Below are 21,054 nucleotides of genomic sequence, written 5' to 3'. Positions count from 1 at the left end.
CTTCACATTATGTCAGAGATGGTAAGTTTGACTGTGTAGGGCACCATCTTGTGGTACTGAATGGCATGGCATGCTCCTTGGATAAAGCACTGTGTAGATAACTGCATCTGGAGAGCACAAAGGGAGAATGAACTTCTTTCTTAAAGAGACAATGTCTGATCCAGTTCTGGTCATGCATAGTTATGTGTTAGTAGTTGCATTAGCATGCGAATAGGTTAATTTCTGAGCTATGTACCTTTAAAAGTTATCCAGCTTCAAATTTATAGTTTTATAAAACTATATACTTTTGTTTCTTTAGTATATTTATATCTCACTTGTTTCCCTTCCAGGAACTCAAGGCAGCTTACATAATCCTCCTCCTCCTTTCAGTCTTATTCCCACAGCAACCAGCTTAAGAAGTAGTTTGGGCTGAGTCTGCCTGGCCCAAAGTCATCCAGTGAGCCTGGATCTGAGTCCCAGTCCAACAATCCTGAGCCTAGTTCAGTCCTGGACCTGTCCATCACTGCAACATTTGTCAAGTCACCTTTGTTAATTCACACTTCTCAAAAGAAAAATATGATTGCAACTAACATTTCTTGTTAGTTGTATGCCAGAAATGCACTGACAGCCACCACAGCCCCCAGCAGTCTACAGGCTGAGAGAATCAATCTACCACTCAAACAAGGGTTACAATATCAAACACATTCATATAATGAGCAGAGGAAAGGTGACTGACATTCTTGCTTTAATATAATGAACTAAGAGTAAAGCCTGATGCTGTTGCTTAATTAACTAGAAGGTTCGAGAACAGCATTCCTCCAGGATTTTGAAGGAATCCTTTTGAAGGAAGGATTTCGAAGGTTCCTGCAGGAATGGTGCCTTCAGTGGACCCCGCCTAACCTGAAAGAAATAGGGCATGCAGACAGTTCCTTGCATCCAATCTCTGTGAAGCTCAATCTTATGCCTGTTTATAATAAGTCCTCCAGTTCCTAATATTTATGCTGAGAGATGCAGGATTTCTACCAAAACATGTGTAGGATGGTGCTCTTAGATACTCTGAACAAGATGCAAATGCTTATAGTAGTGGACTCTCTGCTTATGCCAGGGCCCTGAGAAATGCCAAACCTCCACTCTATAGAACATACTTGGTTCATGAACGGCTAGAAAGGGGATGCCTTACAAAATTCCATTCTCTTAAAGGGAAAAATGGTCCCAAGTAGTTTCCAGCTGAAGGGTTCCTAATACTACAGTTATGAGACAGTTGCACCTATTACGTCTTTGATTCCTTAATTTTTTCTTGTTAGGAAAAAATGAAGGAAACTGTGGGAAAACACAGGAATCTCACAAATAATGAGATCTGGAACCCCCTGTAAAATTCTGCCATTGAAGTAGGGTGATTGAAGATAAAATCATCCTGGGCGGATCTCCAGTGGCAAGACTTATGACTGAACCTGCAGTTTTTCACTTGCAAATGCCATTTGCTTATTTTTGCTGCTTACCTTTATATTGTTTATATCCTGTTCTTCTGCCCAAGAACTTCAGGCTACTTATGATTCATAGGAAGGATTTCCTAGCCAAGCAATTTACAGGACTGGAACTTGACGTGCGTCACTTCAGTAGCAGAACCACATCACAGGCCTTCATTCCATACTTCAGAATAAAAGTTACAGAAGTTATTTTCAAAATCAAGCATGCATCCCAGTCAGTGTGAGAAAAGCAAAATAAATGTTTTCACATTGCAATCTTGTACATGTTTATTCAAAAGCAAGTATTTTTCAGTTCAAAGGGGATTCCAATGTATATGGATTGCAGCCTTAGAATCATGGTGATACTGTCTTTATTTTGTGAAGGAGCAGGAGAGCCCTACAAAATCCAGTTAACCTTTAGTTCCCATTTATGTCAATTGACTCTGTATCAAAACACTGCAAAACTGTGATGACAAACTATTTCTGTACTTTTAGTATGCTGTTCCACAGTCTAGGTTATGCTGTTCTTCTGTTAGGATCTAGTTAAATACTATTCATAAATATAACAATTGCCTGAGTATATTCTGGAAGGAGGGTTGCTGGAAATACCCTATTTTTGGCATCCATTATAGCCATGGTGATCTCACCAACATGCTCCAACCTGGGGTAATATAATGTTTAGAACAATTATAAAACACTTACGGATATATTGTTCCATGTTCTACCTTAAGAGGGGCAATTTCATTTCAGTTAGTTCTTTTGCTTTTAATTTGGAAACAAAATGCAGAAATGCAGAAAAAGAACAGAATCTTTTTGAGTAACATCGTGGCATCCTGGAACCTATTAAAACATACCACCAAAAGGCAATGGTATCAGTTAGCAGCAAGAGTAATTGAGGTCAAAGTATGTGTCCTTTGTCAAAAGTGTAGGCCTAAGAGAATGAAAGATCTAATCATGTCATTGCAAAATTAACAGACTTGCTATGAGCTGGAAATAGTCATTCCTTAGTGGAATGGTGACTGGGCAAGATTCTGAGGGACTTGTCTCTCGAGACCAGAAACTGGAGCAAAGTATGCCATGAGGAAATCTGCTTTGTAAGGAGGGAACATGAAAGGCCACTGATTGTTTCCCACCACGCTAGCAAGTATTACAGTTTAATGGAATTGAATGCGCAGCAGCCAAGCTTGTCTTGTCATGAGTAAAAAGTATAATAGGAAAAAACTGTTCTGTTTGAGCAGTTAGCAAGATTCCAACAGGGATACCCAACATATAATACAAACTGCACAGTTTAAAAATAAACATTGCAACCAATGTTTATCATGATATGGACAAAGCAGGCTGAAGCTTATATTACAGACTATTGGGTATTTCAGTTTCAAATCCCTCTGTAGTGTAGCCATACTGTTACTCATTGTGACTGAACAGAACATTCCCAGGCATGCCACTTTCCCATGCATAACCATTGCTTATGGTACAAGCTAGTACCTTAGTCCCAACCATGATGTTTCCTCATGATGCTGCACAAGTAACTCGGTATCATAAGAAGGCATGGAGGCTGTGACTGACTGTCACTGTGAACACAAGAACATTCAGGCAGGTCTTGTTGAGAGAGTGGATGGCAGACTATGAAAGGATAGGCAAGGAAAGAGTTTGTATAATAAAGGTAGCGCAAGAACTGCTACCAAGTACACACCTTGCTTTACATTTGTGTATCAATTGCACTGGTTTTATTGCACTCTGCTTACATGCCTGCACTTCCTCAAATTGCATGTATGAAAACAACTTCTGCAGGACTTCTAACATATGGTCCTTCGCTGGTCTTTTGCTGATGTCTTTCTAGCACAGCATTTGATAAAAGGAAAGTATCTCCAAGAGGAGAAGTTCTAACGGAAAAGTGGTCTATTCTAACAAAATCAATTTTATCATTGTTTTCGTTTCATTCCTTTTGACTTGCTAACTCTTCCACAGGACTATTTGAATAAATACATTTTGAAAGATTGTTCAATTCTGGTTCTGTACTCTGGCTCCTCAACTTCTCACTTACTTTTAACTGGCTCTGTGTTTATGCCTTTGCTGTTCTTCACTATGAAAGTTGTACCAGTTAGCAGGTTCACTAGCTAATGTTTGTTCTTACAATCATTACTTCCTTAGCTACAAACAACATGTTACAATAGAGGACTTGAGGAAGCTGAATTCATATTACTACATGACTCTTTTGCAGTTAACCGTTTTCAGTATTTATTATTTTATTTTTTGATTTATATCCTGCCTTTTTCCTACAAAGGGCTCAAGGCAGCTTACACCATTCTCCTCCTCCATCTTATCCCCACAAGATCAACCCTGTGAGGTAGGTTGGGCTGAGAGTCTGTGACTGGCCCAAAGTCACCCAGTTGGCTCCATGGCTGAGCGGGGCAAGAACCCAGATCGTCTTGAGTCCCAGTCCCATGCTCTTAACCACTACACCACACTAGCTCTCTTCTGATCCTATTCGGCACATTGTTTGCTTTCAGGAAAATCAATGGCATTTTAAAGGCTATTTTCCTCTAATAAATTATACAGTGGGTGTCCAGTATCCATGGGTATAGGTTCCAAGTCCCCCAGCAGATGCCTGAAACTGCAGGTAATAGCAAACACTACATACTGTACATATACATTTATTTTTTCACAATTTCACAAATAGAAAATTCATTCTTTCTATAAGTCAGAGAATCCCAGTTTATCAGCCCACGAGAATGGATACTTGGATCCTCAGGGAGATGCCATCACCTCAAATCTCAGCAGTTTTATTTGTGAGAACACTCAGGAAAATCCCTCTGCAGAGACAAAGTTTATGCCCACCAACTACAAGCTTCCAGAGCACAGAGTTTTTTTATAAGTTGTGAGACACATACACAGTTTCAGGGTGGTGATGAGATTCTGAATGGATGAGAAGGTGAGGACAATGGGGAATAATACAGAAACACTGAGGAATCATTATAGGCATTCAAGAAAAACTTCATGACCCATGGAAGGCTTGGGTAACAGATAAAACAATCAGGAGTTACAGAAATCCAACAAGTTTTAAATGTTGTGGGTTTTGCAATCAGGGATGCAGAATTCCTTAAGGCAAAGGTGGGCTGCCTAACTATTACTACACTGGAAAGGAAGTGCAGCTTCCCAGATGGCTTGCCTGATTCTACAAAGAAATGCATGAATAATGGAGCCCCGAGGCTGCCTGCTTTTCCCAGGTAAGTGGAGCTTTGTGAAAAGTTCTAGGTCCTTTTTGGGGAAGAAGCAAGGGCACTGCTGCCAGATTTTATATTAAAGCACATATCTTTTTATATGAGGATTTACTTGGACTTTCCCAACAAATACACTGTGTTGGGAACACCAGTGCACAATTGTTTTTCTTTTCCTATCAAATCAAGAATTTTCACTTAAAGAAAGCACTTTACAGAATTTTACAACTTCTCTTTTGAACCAAGGTCAACCATGGTTAAGTGAAAATCCGGTAACTGAATCAGCAGATATGGGGATCTTAATGTCCTTCAAAAATCTCCTTACAATTCTTGTTTTTATTAGGCTGTAGAAGAAAAATATGTTACTATGTTTAACTAAACAACATTTTAATGTAAACTCACCATTCTGCTTGTAGTTACTAAAGAATGCAAAGGTTCAATCCAGATTTATAGTGCATGAAGCAGCTCCCATGAAGCAACTCTCATCTCACAGCAGCCCCTGCAACCCCCTCAAAATTCTACATGGAGAGTCAGGAGCCCCTGCTGGAGTGAACTGCATGCATGTGTGTGATAAAGGAAAAATTGGGTGGGTGAAGCTTTTCTCCTTGTGGAAGGTCAATTCTTGACCCTGATTCTTTAGCTAATTAAATGTGAACGTTGAGCAGGGAATTGCTGGGCAAGTGTGCAACGAACAAGCAACTCATGTGCTGGGGAAAACTTTCAGTTCACAAACCCACTGTGGCTCCTTTATGTTTTGTTACCAGAGGTTTTTTCCTAAAGATACTACACAGCCTTTGCAGGTTTATGTCATACACTGTACAGGGAAGAGAGTCTTTCACTAAGACTAGGTCTCTTTCCGATAAGTGACTTTTCAGGCTGTTATGAAATTAAGCACAGGATTTCCTTTCCTTGTTCCTGTTTACTCTCTGGAGTAGACACTATCATTTCGATTAAAAGAAGGCTTCGCCTCCAACAGGCTTTACGTATTATTTGTGTTCCTTTTCTACTCCTGAACCATGCATGTTAGTATCGTAGTCATTCATGAAATAGCAGAGGTTCTGACTCTTCTGTCAGTTATACCAACCCACAGTCCCCTTTCCCATTCTGCACCAGGCACTTTGAATCACTTTTTGTGACGTTGCACAAGTGTGCTAAGTGGTAACACACCACTTTGCACTTGGGCACGAATTTCAGGCTTGTGCTTTAAAGTGAATACGAGCGCTCGAACAGTCCTCCGGTAGGGTGCATTAATGAGACGGGAAGAGAGATGAAAAGCTTCTTGCTCAATATTTTCCACCAGCGGGTGACCAATCTGAAAGGAGAAAGTAAGAAATGAGATGCTTACATTTAATAAGGAGGCTAACTGTTTGAAATTAGAGGCTGATTCTTTAATCAGCTCAAATTCAAGGAAATCCATTTCACATCACAAGTTAAACAGGAAGAGCAATTTAATTTCACTCTAGTAATTAAGGAACAAGGCAGAGTGGTCAGTTGCTTTTTGCCAGCCCAACAGGAACCTAATCTGCAGCCAACCTGGGGTATCAGGTTCAAGCACAATTCTGAACGAAGAAGTATTGCTTCTAATAACACTCACTGATAGAAGATACTGTACTTCTGATAGTATTGTAAACTCCACTCCAAAAGCATAATCCTAGATGCTCTAAACACTTGGCAGGACTGACTGGTGGGGTTGTAAAGGGAAATGTAGACTCTGCAAGCAAGTGTAAGGAGGTATAATTAAGAAAACAGAAAGGGATTTGCTAAATGTTAATTATGAAGTTATTGCTTTAACATGTGCCAGACTATGTAATTTGGCACAGTTGAGACATCTAAATAAATTATATAAAAAGAAATGAAAAGTGACGATTGCCTACCAAGAAAGCATTTATTTCACTCTTGGCCATCACTGCCAAGGAATTCTATAGCCGAGGGGAATGTAAAATGTTCAGTTATTGCTGCCCTCATACTTATTTCACCTCCACTGTGGTTATAATTACTTCCCACTCTCCCTTTTATTTTAAACCAGAATTACACTGTTAGTATTCCATTGAAATCAATGACCCTACTCATATTCCATTCCCTTTGCAGGATCGGGGATCTAAAATGCATTGCCCAAAACACACTACACCAATTCTTTTTAATTTCTTCTCATTCTGTTTTAGTCTGTTTAGACTCCTGAATTCTCCTTTACTTATTTCATTCATGACTCATCTCTGGTGGTTCATGAAAATGCATACAGTATCTCTCAGTGTTAGTCATAATGGTTATTGTGCAAAAGGTTCGAATAGTAGGACAGCAGCTTTTATATTCACTACCAACTCTTGCACTCCATTTAGAAGAGGATGTTCCTCTGCTTGCCAGAGATCATAATGGATTTATCCAACACTGCAGGGAGCTGGCCTGAAGGAGTTCAACAACAGAAGAACCTTGTATTTTAAACCATTACCACCCTGGCCCACCATCTGAAAACTGTTCAGATCTCTCCATAAGTGAGGCTAGCTCATTTTCCCATTATGACTCCAGCCTATTAGAAGGCAGAAGTTCAATATATGTATCAATCTATTGATAGCATAGCAATACATAGAGTTTCATCTTTAAGACATTACAAACTGATTTCCACCTGCTTTATACATGGAATCATTATAAATGGGTTACATAGTCCATAGGTTCACATACTCCTTTGTGAAAATTAGAACCTTATTAAAAGAGGAGCCAAGTTCCTAACTTGGCACATTTATCTTTCTTCTGCATTCTTAGAGCCAATGTTCCTTTTTCCTTTCAGTTACAGAAAAGATTTTGTGCATATTTGTAATTCGCCACAGAGACGCAAGTATTTCTGTGATATGGTGGTAGCCTGACCATGCACAATTTCCAACTACTTAGGTCAAGATACTCCCCAATGACACTCTTTGCACATAATCCCCACCCCCTATTAGTACATTACAGCAAGAGAACAGTTTTATTTTTAAAAAGTAAATTTCCACCTGGGCTTCCACTAAAACCCTTGGGGTGGATTACTCTCATATAAAATTAAGAAAACATTGTGAAACCACAGTAGCAGAATTCAAAGAACAGTAACCAGAACTGGCTAGCAGGTAAAATTCTAAAGGGAGGTCCATTTTAAATTGGGCAGGTTTAGACAGACTTCAAGAGCAGGTAGTAGGAAGATGTGTGTGTGTGTGTGTGTGCGCGTGCGCACGTGCACAGGGGGTGTTGCTAGGGGTTATCATTATTTTTCTGTCTCTATGCTCTCCCACTATAGTGTTGTTTGCTTTTTGTCATTTTCCTACTCTTGTGGCACATATAAGAACCAGTGTGGAGTAGTTAAGTAGTGGTTAAGAGCATGGGACTGGAACTCAGATGATTTGGGTTCTAGTCCCCACTCAGCCATGGAGCCAGCTGGGTGACTTTGGGCCAGTCACAAACTCTCAGCCCCACCTACCTCACAGGGTTGTTGTTGTGGGGATAAGATGGAGGAGGAGAGATGATGTAAGCTGCCATGAGCCCTTTGTAGGAAAAAGGCAGGATAGAAATCGAAAAATAAAGAAAAATGTCCCATTTTTAAAAGGTGGTGCTGCATTTGTATATGTACCCATACTTAACCATCTGAGCAGTAAAGCAGCCATTAGTAGGAACATTGGATGAAAAAACAGGGTGAAGGTAGCGTGTATATGTTTGCCTAACAGTGGCAATAAACGCCGCTCAACAAGCATGCCTCATCTTTCACTGGAGGAAGAAAGCATCTTGGGGATGTGTATTATATATGAATAGGTATGAGCCAATAAAAATTGTTTTAGAACCACTGCCCCAGAACAGCAAGGTTAGGCCTCTGTCTGGAGAGGAATGTGCCACAGTCAATGGGCCAAATTCAGTGGTTTAGCTGATAGCTTAAGTGGGACGTTCCAGCTTCAAGAACTGCCATTAGCTCCTTGGCAGAAATGGTTTATTGTTTTCTGACCAGAGCTGACAAGGAATGTAAACACTGCTTCTAAATTTTGCTTTGTAATTCCTGAGTGCTTCGACATGCCATTTAAAGGATAATTAATGAATACATTAAAAGGATAATTATTATGGAGTTTAATATAGCAGGCAAACTGATCATTAAGGTTTAGAGAGAATTCTTGTTGTGTTCATTACTTAAGAAGACCACAGGGATCTGATATTTACCACCACCTTGTACACTATTGACCCTCTCTGTAGGCTCACACAATAAACTTTGATTTACAAACACTTAATTATGGATATAAAGTTTGCCTGAAATACAGAACACAAAGAGGGCTTTAGTGTGGATTTAGCCAAAAAACAAACAACTAACTAACTATACATTTCCATGCTTTCTCACTGTGATTTCTTAGAATTATAGATACATATACTGGATCCGTGTGCTAGCCTCACTTCAAGCCTTTTGGGTCTCACACTAACCATTTGTTAACTTTGGCATTGCTTGGGGATACAGGAACACCTGCTAATCATTGCCAAACTCTGTAATGTTCACATTAGACTACTATAAAGCTATATACATGGGGCTGCTGTTGAAGACTTCTTGAAAACTTCAGCTAGTTCAAAACAGAGGCCCAGGCCCTGGTCCAACCTGAAGTGCTGGTGCTTTCTTATAAAACCCTAAATGGTTTAGATCCAGGATAAAAACATCTAATACATGGCCATGTCCAACTATGCATTAATCCTAGTAGCCCTGCCTTCTGAAATTAAGGTAACAAGATGTAAGACCTCCTCAGGTATAACACCTGTATTTGGAATTCTGACAGTTTTCTAATACAAGGCAAAGACATCCTTATTTGCCCATGTTGCCCAGCAGTTCACTGAACTAGGTTTGAACTGACGATTGTACTGCTTATCCTGGTTTAGCATTCTGTCATGCATCTTTCTGCTGATTAAATATTGTGTTGAACTGTATTTGGTACAATTGTTTATGATCTTGGCAAACCACCCTTGAAGTTCTTTGACTGGAAAGGAACCACATGTTTGAAATAGCTAAATAAGTGCAGGCCTTGAACAGGAATATTTCCATATCTCATTATTTATGCTATATTATATCTCAGTATACTAGGGTGGACATTAGTGTGTATGAGGAAATTACACTGAAACAATGACCTTCAGTCATGGGATCTGACTATATATTTGCCACCTACGTACAGAAAGCTTTGTTTGTTCTACAAGCCAAAGATGCAGTTTTCAATCTAATTTCCCCTATATTTATATACAGGATACTTGTGTTTTCTCTTATGCATGCACACAGTCACATTACTCCCCTACATATTCTGGGAGTCTCCCTCTCCTCTAATATTTCTGAGATTTCCCTTCTCTCAACTTTTCTTCTTTCCTTTCTACCCCTGCTGCTGAGGTAAAATCAGCAAAATTCATGTATACTTGAATCTTCAACATCTGATTTGCAGACTAGTTCAGTAGATGCCTCTTTCTCTGTAACTGCACAGCATGCAACCATTAAAGCATAAGAGCCCTTCTAGACTACGGAATCCTATGTAACTATGAGCATCTTTCTTGTAGCTGCCCATGCTAAAAAATAATAATAATCTTATATTTGTTTTGTAAAGAATGCTTTCTGTAGACTTTTTGCTCCTCTCCTCCTTTTCCATCAACTAAAAGCTTGGAAACAGATGAAATATCTCTAGAAACCATTTGGTAGCTTTTGAATGGGCTTCAGTTTGGGTGAAGAAAAGCCACCAGTTATGCTGCTGATGGGATTTCACACATGATGTTATTAATACATATAATATCTGGAGCATCTTTGCTAGGTTTGAGTGTAGAAGCACGTATGAATGAATTAAAATGTCTACATTGTAGAAGGGTGCGATCCTATGCACAGTTAGACAGAAAAAAGTCCTGTAACTCCCAGCATACTAGGAGTTGTATGACTTTTTTCTGTTGAAGCATGCAGAGTATTGTAGCCCAGGGACCTTGTTTAAAGGCAGATAACTTGCAGAAAACTGAAAAGAGGAGCAACATTTGATGGCAGAAACAGGTGTTTGAATTTTTAGAATGTGCATGTCATGCAAACTGCAGCAATTCCCACTTCTAAATACCTGACCTCTTGGCCAAATGATTAACAAAACAACCTTATTTTGTAAAGCATTTTTCATGCAAAACTATTTCCAATATATTAACAATTAAAACACATTACCTCCACTTCTAGAACTTCAGCAAGAAGCTTCCGTGCATTCTGTCTAATGGCCTCCGTTTTGGGATCACTCCTCACTGCAATTGAGGGTCTATTTGAATGTTGTTTGATGAATGTTCGCCACTCTGTATACACAACTTTGGCAAGAGTGGCCACATCCTCGTCTGGATGCTTCCGCATCTTATTCACTGTATGACCTTGCAGAAAATGCATATTCTTAGTTAATAATATGTCAGCATATAGTAATTTTGGATGGAACATCTGAAGGCTGACACAGAAATTTCTAAACACCTTTATTCCCCCAGTGTCACTTGCAGTGACTAACTAGGACCAGAAGCTGTGAGAGGGAGCTACTTGGACAATAAAGGCCTACCTTGTGAGAAACTAGGCTCTGATTGCAAGAAAAAGGCAAGCAGTATAAATGACTGGCCTTTTCCAGACCAAGATTATTTTCTTTCTGGCTTTCTATAGCCCAGAGATTCAGTAACAGAATGAACCCTAAAAATGCAGCAACCCTAAAAATTATTTGATTTATAACCCATCCTTCTTCACAAGGTGCCCAGGACAGCTAACAACCCACAGAAAATAAATATAGCATATACACTTTAATTCTAAGATAATAGATATAATCAAATACAATAGGTTCTACTCAATGTTTGTCTAACTTAAGCCCCATTCAATTCAGTGTGTTTGTCCTAAGCAGGACTAAAATACAACCCTTCAAAACAATTAGTAAAAGAAACAAAACACAACCTCCCCAGAGCTCACACAAGTCTTTAACTGGCATCTAAGTTAGAACAGCATATTTCACTGCAGTTTTAATATATTGTAAACTATCCTGGAACTTCAGTCAGTAGATAGGAAAAGAGGGGTTTAAATGCCTCATATAATTGCTAACATATGCTCATCAAGGGCAGAGAGTAGAGAAAATCCAGGTTTAAAGGGCACCTTAAAAACTGTACTGCAGTGGCAGTCTGCTTTAAAGTCACATTAGTATAAAATACGTGGTGGGGGAGGAGAGCTTAGTATATCTAAAAGGAACACATCTGAAATGTCTCAGTTTATTTCCACCACCAACAAATCAACCATCTAATAGAAAATAAAAGCAAAGGTACCTATTTTTGTTGAAAGTAAAATTTCCCTGGAGGGTATTTTCTTCCTTAATTCCATTAAGGCCTCAATTATATTTTCCTTTGACTGAACTGAAAGCTCTAGCATAGATTTCCATCTTTTTAGATCTTCAATGACCACAACTCTCTAGGAAGGGGAATCACCATTAGGAAACAGAGAAAGACACATATACTTATTGCAAATAACTTACTGTGCTTTGTGTCAGCTAATATGGTTGTTATTGACCTATAAATTATTGATGATGACAGGCAGTCAAGTACAGAAAACCTGATAATCCAAACAGATGAATACTTGCTTCACAGCAAGTCCCTGATGCAAGGCAAGCAGCAAAATCTAGGAAACCAAATATACTCATTAGACTGTCATCTCCAGTTCACTTAGTATTCTGGAGTCTGTTGAGCAGCTATTTCTCAGAAAAAAAACTCAAAACACTTGGAGCAGCATCCTACTGCAATCTCCATAAGCCCCTAAACTTGGAGGCTTACATTCATCCTCTGTAGAGCAGGAGGAGAGGTGTGCTCCTGCCCCACACAGTTCACTAAACATGCCTTGTTGCCCATCTAGCGGGGAACATTTTGGGGAGCGGAGCTTAAGTCTGAAGAGATACCTACAGTCTCTGCCCTCTCCACCCACTGAAATGCCACCTTTTCCTCCTCTCCCAGGTTGCTTTCCTAACCTCAGCGTGCAGCCAGTACAGTTCCCTCTGAGTCAGCTGGAAAGTGGGCAGGGGGCAGACCTCCAGGTCCCAGCTCCAGAGAGTGTTGTCTCTAACTGAAGATTTAGCAATCTGAAAAATCTTTTGCAGTCCCTTATACTTCTGTTAACTGCTCCAGCTCTTATTTTTCACTGTTTTTCACTCCTCATGAAGTGGGAAAATTTTTCATTTCTATCTCACTATGCTAAGTGCCCCAGAGAGTGCCTAACTATGTCTACTATAGCTAACTCTATAGTTAACTAGAACTGCTAATGCTTACTGATTCTATTTATTTTGAAGTTATAACAGGCTGAACCATGTCAAGGCAGTTTCACCAACACTGCTCTCTTCATTATCAAACAATACTATTCCTCCACCTCATCGACTTATTGAAGCTTCTTCACTTTTTAAATTCCCCTCAACACCAGAGTTTTCATAATTTTCTTCAAGAACATGTAACTATCCATCTGCACTCCACCATGTTTCACTCTCTGCCCATCTCTCTATTTCTGTTGTTTTCAAACTGCCTCTTCTGCTCATCTTCAGCCCTACAACCTGCTGTTCTCTTGAGTCCCATCTCTCCTCCCCGCACCATCTTTATGCTAATACTTCCAGTGAAGAAATGAGACAGCTCAGCCATTTCGAGTGTTTTTCTTGATTGTAAAATGGTTCAGTTTTGTTTAGAGTCTGTTCTTGCCAGAAGGTTCGAAAGGACATCTCAGGTAATTGAAAATGGGGAAAAGCCTAATGCAGGGGTCTCAAACTCAACTTACCTGGGGGCCGCAGGATGTAGAGTCTGGGTGAGGCTGGGCCGCATCAAGTATTCCACCACCGCGGTGGTGGTGGGCCGCTCATCCCATGGCCGGCCCGGGCGCCGCCGGCGCTTTGAAGGCCGCAGGGCCCCTCCCCCGTGCCCCGCCCCTCCCGGGAATTGGCCCGCGGGCAGCGAGTTTGAGACCCCTGGCCTAATGAGAGTGAGCTGCAACCTGATGCTGAAAGAGCATCTTCTGACCCAGTTATAAAAGATGCCCCTACACAGTCTTTCCCCTGCTGCTCAGCCCCCATGCTATAGCCCATTCAACTCGGCAGAGACCCTTGACATTTGAAGGACCATTTTCAGGAGTGATCTTAGGAGGGGGGTTATGGGCTGTAAGAATGGTAGAAAAGTCGGTTACTGTTCTCCCCCTTTTATGGGCAGACCCAGTGTTAGGGGGATCTAGAAATTTAACCAAATTCTCAGTCCTTCTGATTGGTCAAAAGATTGGGAGAAAGAGCTGGAATAATGTGTATAAGAACCAGACAACAAAAGAAGCCAGGATGTGGAGTGTTAATGAACCACACTTCAGGGAGAAAAGATGTTAATCTGAAAGCAAGAAAACGGTAAAGTGGAGTTTTGCTGCCAATAGAATAAATTGAAATGGCTATATTTATATGCTGTGTCCTAAATAACAAAGCATTAAGTTTAAATTAAGAGAGCCAGTTTGGTGCAGTGGCTAAGAGTGTGGGACTGGGACTCAGATGATCTGGGTTCTAGTCCCTGCTCAGCCATGGAGCCAACTGGGTGACTTTGGGCCAGTCACAGACGCTCAGCCCAACCTACCTCACAGGGTTGTTTTTGTGGGGATAAGATGGAGGAGGAGATGTAAGCTGCCTTGAGCCCTTTGTAGGAAAAAGGCAGGATATTACTCAAAAATTAATTAATTAATATGTTTTTCCAGGTTATTTCCAATGCCTTGTTCATATAGCTAACTACAAATTAGTTTCAATAAGTTGCACATTTTTTTACCTTTGCTGTTCAATTGTTGTGTTTCAAAATGTGTGGGGGTTTTTGTTTTTGTTTTGGTTTAACCTCTGTCTCATACTCTGATTTTCATTTCACTCTTAATGACCATACTTCACTAACCAGCATAATGAGTTTTCTGGGTCAATAAGCAAACCTCAGAGATCTGTACCACAGTATGGCTTTGAAAACCTGACCTCAGAAGGGGGAAGTCAGAGATCTAACCCCATATCCTGACATCTTGCAACCAGTAGGAACTGGAGGAAAAAACAGCATGAGGTGACCGAAGTTGGAAAAGCAACTTTGGAGGAGGAGGATGGGGAGGAAGAAAGAGGGTATTCTGGTGGGTGGGAGGGGAGGAGACTGGAGAGGTCCAGATATGATTTATTCAGAGTCCCCCCTCCTCCTCCAAAGGTACCAAACACAAAGAACAGAGAGGAAAATGTCATCTCTGCTGCTCCTCCTGCCCTGCCAGCGTTATCCTAGCAGAGCACAGGGATCTCAGCAGCCTCTGAGGGAGGGAGTAATCAACAGAACTGCACCATAAAGAGCTGTTGCAGTGTAGGAAGGCAGGAAATGAAGATATTCACTTGGCGGAGTGGTGAAAATCACAGAACAAGTTGGTTAATTTTCTTGCTTCCCTCTTTCTCAAGGTGCAGACTGTACAGCTCCCAATGCTAATTTTCCAGTCTATCAAACCCTGTTCTGACAAAAAAAATTAAAATACCCCATATTCTTACTACAATATAAATAATTTGCCAAATGTTCATTGTATATTTTGAAAAATTTACTTATATTTTTTTCTATCATTAAGGGTTTTTTTCCTATTTTCTATTAAGTACATTAAATGTTCCCAAAGAAACTCAGATACCTATTCTAACTTCTTAACTACATACTCATAGAAATTTCACTGAAAGTGAAAGGATGAAATATGTTAAAAGTTCTCTCTAGAAAGTGTGCCTTGTAAACTGCAGTTACAATGTGTAAGATAAATAGTCCATTTTTTAGTGAAAGTGTTTGCCTAATAACTTTTCAAGTTATGTCCTTTTTAGTTTTTTCTCCCTAAGTACTGATGTGATTGCCCTATTGGATTCTGCCTACACATCTTTGAAAATAGCTCCTGCATTGTTATTTATAACTTCAAAAGCATTATCACTTTTTAAATAAAAGATTAACAAAACTATTATGAATGGGGGCATATACAATACCCTACCTTCAGAGACTCTATGGTGGCTTGCTTGTAAACCTTTTCTTCAGGATCTTTCTCCTTGGGTTGTTGTTCAGTTCTAGATTTTCGTATGACAAACTTATCCATGATGCAATCCTTAAAGAGGTAGAAGGTATTGATTATAGCAAAATGACAATTCTGTGTGAAAGCAAGACAGGATGCTGTACAACAATCTTCACTGCAACATTTGGGCCTATATTGATTTTGCAATTATAACTAACAAAGCATGATATCAATGAACTTGAAGTTACGATACAAGTATGGTAAGTGGGACTGGAGGAGCAGTGGTCAGAGCCAAAACAGTTTGTGTGAGCCCTTTTCACTCACTCCCTGTTCCTTTCTATTCAGAGGACTGCTAGAAAAAAGAACGATGATTCTTGCCTGAGGCTGGAACTGATCACATGCAGAGAGGTTTTGAAATTAGGCTGAGGGCTGCATGAAATTAGGCAGAGGGAACACAGGTTGCACCCCACTGCTTTAACACAACAGCAGCTGATGGAGACCTGTAGTTAGTATTTTCAGAAGAAAGGTGGAAAGGCTGTTTGGAGCCATACCCTTCACTTTAGATATTCTTCTTTCACCAAGGGCAGATGTAGCATGCCCCATTCTTATGACACAGAGCCAGTCCTTCAGATATCAAAATGCTCAACAGACTCAGGTGAAAAATATTCAATGCATACACTTATCACACTAAGAAGTACACTACACTGTGGGTATTAAAGGACAGAAGGAAAAGTTGAGATGACCTGAAAAACAATAAGCCTGAAAGGGAGAGGTAGAGTTAATGCAGACCTGCAGTTAATATTTTCAGAAGAACAATCCAAATGTTTTAATACCTCTATCACTGATCATGTTTGCCCATCCTCATCCATAGAATTGACCCTGCCTTCTGTGCACTGTTACCTGGTGAAAGTAGGCCACATTCCACACTTAACAGTGGGCATTTATGCAAAAAAGGTAGATGCCAGAAATTATCTTCTTAGTGCACATCCTATTTCTCATGCTAGTACAGCATTATTGTAAATAAGAATGCTGTTTCAGCTGACCAATTTATGTTACACCAGTGTCACATTTATACACGCAATTTTTTTGAATTTCTGTACAAGTTTGAGGGGTGCTCTTTGGTTCGAGGCGTCAGCGAGGTTGCAAAGAGTTCAAGCACTGGGAATCAGTAATTATATATCATAACTGTGTAGTCAGGGGGTAAACTCTGCGCTTCTTGACCCACTGCCGGTCCCAAGGAGCTGTTAAGGCACAGAAACTAGTACCCACAATGGGGCGTCCAAACCCTTGGCGAGGTTTTGTCTTGAGGCGATGGGCTCAGAAAAGAGAGAATACAATAAAGAAGGAATACATTTGAGGAAGACAGTTACACCCAGAGCATGTGGATGGGTCTCACCTTGGAAGCTGCACCAGTACTATTCGCCCAAGACGCTTCTTGGCCGCTTGTTAGTTTCCGGACTTGCGGCTTCCGCTCGCCTCTTACCTACAACTTGTACTACATTTCCCAACAAGGCTTGCGGTACCACGGTTTCTAATGACGTTTCCCTAGCTTATCACCTCCCTCTTAGAATATTCACAGATGTAAGAAATTTGTAGAGTAACACACATAACTTCATAGGTTTGGTACCTTCATGATTTCTTAAGACCCCACCCCACCCCACACACACACAGGGGAAAGATCACCATAAAACGGAGGAATCCAGGATTTTAGTGTAGCTCAGTCCCAGTAATCTTGAGATAAAAGGCAACAGCAAAGAGCGTTTATGCACTTGCTAAGTTAGGTCCTTATTCCGTGTGAAAAACGTTTATAATCACTCTCAAAATGCCAAATCCGGTGCCGACCCATTATCTCAAAGCGTGCATGATTGAGAGTCTCTCAGCTCCCCAGACCGGTTTGACTTTTAAATCCAAACTCACACATACAAAACGCTGTTCAGGCTGCAGCCAATATCAAGAGCAAAACAACTGCCTAGAACTGCAAAGTCCGCCAAACCTATCGAATTCATCAATCCCTCATTATTAAATAGGAATAATGCAGTAAGTCATAAATAAACACTGCCACTCACTGATAGAATGAAAAGCTATCTTTAATTGTTATCACAATAGTGCTAAGGAAAGTTGAAGACAGAAGAAGAAAAGGAAGACCAAGTATGAGATGGGCTGATTCCTTTGTTGGACCATCCTGAGACTTTTATACACTGCTTTTTTTGTAAGAAAAAAGGTGCCGGAACTCATGAAATTATTTACCTTTCGCACGTAGTCAATCACTGTACACACACCCACACATGCCAGTTGTGTAACGAAACATATTCGGCATGTGACCACACAACCAATCACAAGCCGAGCAGCGCCACAAGCCAAGCAGCACCATCACAACCAGCGCGGATGAAGTATGCATGCATTGGATTCAACACACAAGTAGCCCACATGCACCGTTTTAATGATTTTGCCACCGACCTGCTACGCTTGACAGCGATTCAAATCCATGTGGACCAAACATCAAATTTTCAAAAGTTACTTTTAAAACTTGGAAAATTTGTCGAAAAAAGGTGCTGGAACTCGGTTCTGGTGCGTTCTATGACAAAAACAGCACTGCTTTTATGCATAGGATGAGGTATAAAAGTTTTAAATAAATGTAGGAAGGAAGGAAGCCAGGCACAGCACTGAATTGACAAGGTCCGAGCAGGGTTGTCAAGAAAGGAAATTTTGGATTCATAGGGTCGCCATAATTCAGGACGTCAGGCCTTCTTCTCATACATCTACATGTGGCTGGTGAATTTCTTCATTTGTCTCACTTGTAAGTTTCTGTTCCAGACTACTTCCCCTGTTGTCGCTAGTCGCGAAGTCGTGTCCAACCCATCGCGACCCCATGGACAACATTCCTCCAGGCCTTCCTGTCCTCCACCATCCCCTGGAGTCCACTCAAGCTCACGCCAACTGCTTCAGTGACTCCATCTAGCCACCTCATTCTCTGCCATCCCCGTCTTCTTTTGCCATCTATTGTTCCCAGCATTAGGCTCTTCTCCAGGGAGTCCTTCCTTCTCATCTGGTGGCCAAAGTATTTGAGTTTCATCTTCAGGATCTGGCCTTCTAAAGAGCAGTCAGGGTTGATCTCCTCAAGGACTGACCAGTTTGATCGTCTTACAGTCCAAGGGACTCACAGGAGTCTCCTCCAGCACCACAATTCAAAGGCCTCAATCCTTCGGTGCTCAGCCTTCCTTATGGTCCAGCTTTCACAGCCATACATTGCAACTGGGAAAACCATAGCCTTGACTATACGCACTTTTGTTGGCAGGGTGATGTCTCTGCTTTTTAGTATGCTGTCTAGATTTGCCATAGCTCTCCTCCCCAGGAGCAAGCGTCTTTTAATTTCTTGGCTGCAGTCCCTGTCTGCACTGATCTTGGAGCCCAGGAAAATAAAATCTGTCACTACCTCCATTTCTTCCCCATCTATTTGCCAGGAAGTGAGAGGACTGGATGCCATGATCTTAATTTTCTTAATGATGAGTTTCAGGCCAACTTTTGTACTCTCCACCTTCACCTGCATCAAGAGGCTCTTTAGTTCCTCTTCACTTTCTGCCATGAGTGTGGTATCATCTGCTTATCTGAGGTTGTTGATATTTCTCCTGGCAATCTTAATTCCAACTTGTGATTCATCTAGGCCCGCCTTTCTCATGATGTGCTCTGCATATAAGTTAAATAGGCAGGGGGACAGTATACAGCCTTGCCGAACTCCTTTCCCAGTGTTGAACCAATCAGTGATTCCGTGTCCAGTTCTCACTGTTGCTTCTTGACTCGCATATAGGTTTCTCAAGAGACAAATAAGATGGTCTGGTACTCCCATCTCTTTAAGGACTTGCCACAATTTGTTGTGATCCACACAACCAAAGGCTTTAGCGTAGTCAATAAAGCAGAAGTAGATGTTTTTCTGGAACTCCCTAGCTTTCTCCATGATCCAGCGTATGTTGGCAATTTGATCTCTAGTTCCTCTCCCTCTTCGAAATCCTGCCTGTACTTCTGGTAGTTCTTGGTCCACATACTGCCGGAGCCTAGCTTGTAGGATTTTGAGCATAACTTTGCTAGCACGTGAAATGAGTGCAATGGTGCGGTAGTTTGAACATTGTTTGGCATTGCCCTTCTTTGCGATCAGAATGTAAACTGACCTTTTCCAGTCCTGTAGCCACTGTTGAGTTTTCCAAATTTGCTGGCATATTGACTGTAGCACTTTTACTACCACATCTTTTAAGATTTTGAATAGCTCAGCTGGAATGCTGTCACCTCCACTAGCTTTGTAGTTGCTCAGACTTCCTAAGGCCCATTTGACTTCACATTCCAGGGTGTCTGGCTTGAGGTCAGTGACCACCCCATTGTGGTTATCAGGGATATTAAGCTCTTTCTTGTATAGTTCTTCTGTGTAATCTTGCCACCTCTTCTTAATCTCTTCTGCCTCTGTTAGGTCTCTGCCATTTTGGTCCTTTATCATGCCCATCTTTGCATGAAATGTTCCCTTCATATCTCCAATTTTCTTGAAGAGATCTCTTGTCCTCCCTATTCTATTGTTTTCTTCTATTTCTTTGTACTGTTCATTTAAGAAGGCATTTTTATCTCTTCTAGTTGTTCTGTGGAATTCTGCATTCAATTGGGTGTATCTTTCTCTTTCTCCCTTGCCTTTTGCTTCCCTTCTTTGTAAAGCTATTTGTAAAGCTTCCTCAGACAGCCATTTTGCTTTCCTGCATTTCCTTTTCTTTGGGATGGTTTTAGTTGCTGCCTCTTGCACAATGTTGCAAACCTCCGTCCATAGTTCTTCAGGCACTCTGTCTATCAGATCTAATTCCTTAAATCTATTTGTCACCTCTACTGTATATTCATCAGGGATATGACTTAGGTCATACCTGAGTGGCCTAGTGCTTTTCCCTACTTTCTTCAATTTAAGCCTAAATTTTGCAACCAGCTCATGATCTGAGCCACAGTCAGCTCCTGATCTAGTTTTTACTGACTGTATAGAGCTTCTCCATCTTTGGCTGCAGAGCACATAGTCAATCTGATTTCTGTGTTGACCGTCTGGTGATGTCCATGTGTAGAGTCATCTCTTGGGTTGTTGGAAAAGAGTGTTTGTTATGACCATCGTATTCTCTTGACAAAATTCTACCAGCCTGTGCCCTGCTTCATTTTGTACTCCAAGGCCAAACTTGCCTGTTATTCCAATTATCTTTTGGCTTCCTACTTTAGCATTCCAATCCCCCATGTTGATAAGGACATCATTTTTTGGTGTTAATTCTAGAAGATGTTGTAGGCCTTCACAGAACCCGTCAACTTCAGCCTCTTCAGCACCAGTGGTTGGGGCATAGACTTGGGACTATTGTGATGTTGAATGGTTTGCCTTGGATTCGAACTGAGA

General features: G+C 40.8%; 1 protein-coding gene across 1 annotated transcript; it reads right to left on the bottom strand.

Moving 5' to 3' along the window:
* Positions 1 to 4,083: 4,083 nt before the first annotated feature.
* On the bottom strand, positions 4,084 to 17,126 carry TCEANC2 (transcription elongation factor A N-terminal and central domain containing 2). The gene is made up of 5 exons (XM_044430443.1): positions 17,053 to 17,126; positions 15,639 to 15,749; positions 11,936 to 12,077; positions 10,824 to 11,017; positions 4,084 to 5,975 (listed from the first exon to the last, which is right to left on the bottom strand). Exons 2-5 carry the CDS (start codon positions 15,738 to 15,740, stop codon positions 5,787 to 5,789), a joined length of 627 nt encoding a protein of 208 aa, XP_044286378.1. The 5' UTR covers positions 15,741 to 15,749; positions 17,053 to 17,126; the 3' UTR covers positions 4,084 to 5,786.
* Between the last annotated feature and the right edge of the window lie 3,928 nt (positions 17,127 to 21,054).

Source organism: Varanus komodoensis, unplaced genomic scaffold, assembly GCF_004798865.1.
Source record: "Varanus komodoensis strain SLA01 unplaced genomic scaffold, ASM479886v1 scaffold20_1, whole genome shotgun sequence".
Classification (NCBI taxonomy): Eukaryota; Metazoa; Chordata; class Lepidosauria; order Squamata; family Varanidae; genus Varanus; species Varanus komodoensis.
Note: the sequence above shows the minus strand (reverse complement) of the source record. Positions and strands in the feature narration are given on the sequence as shown.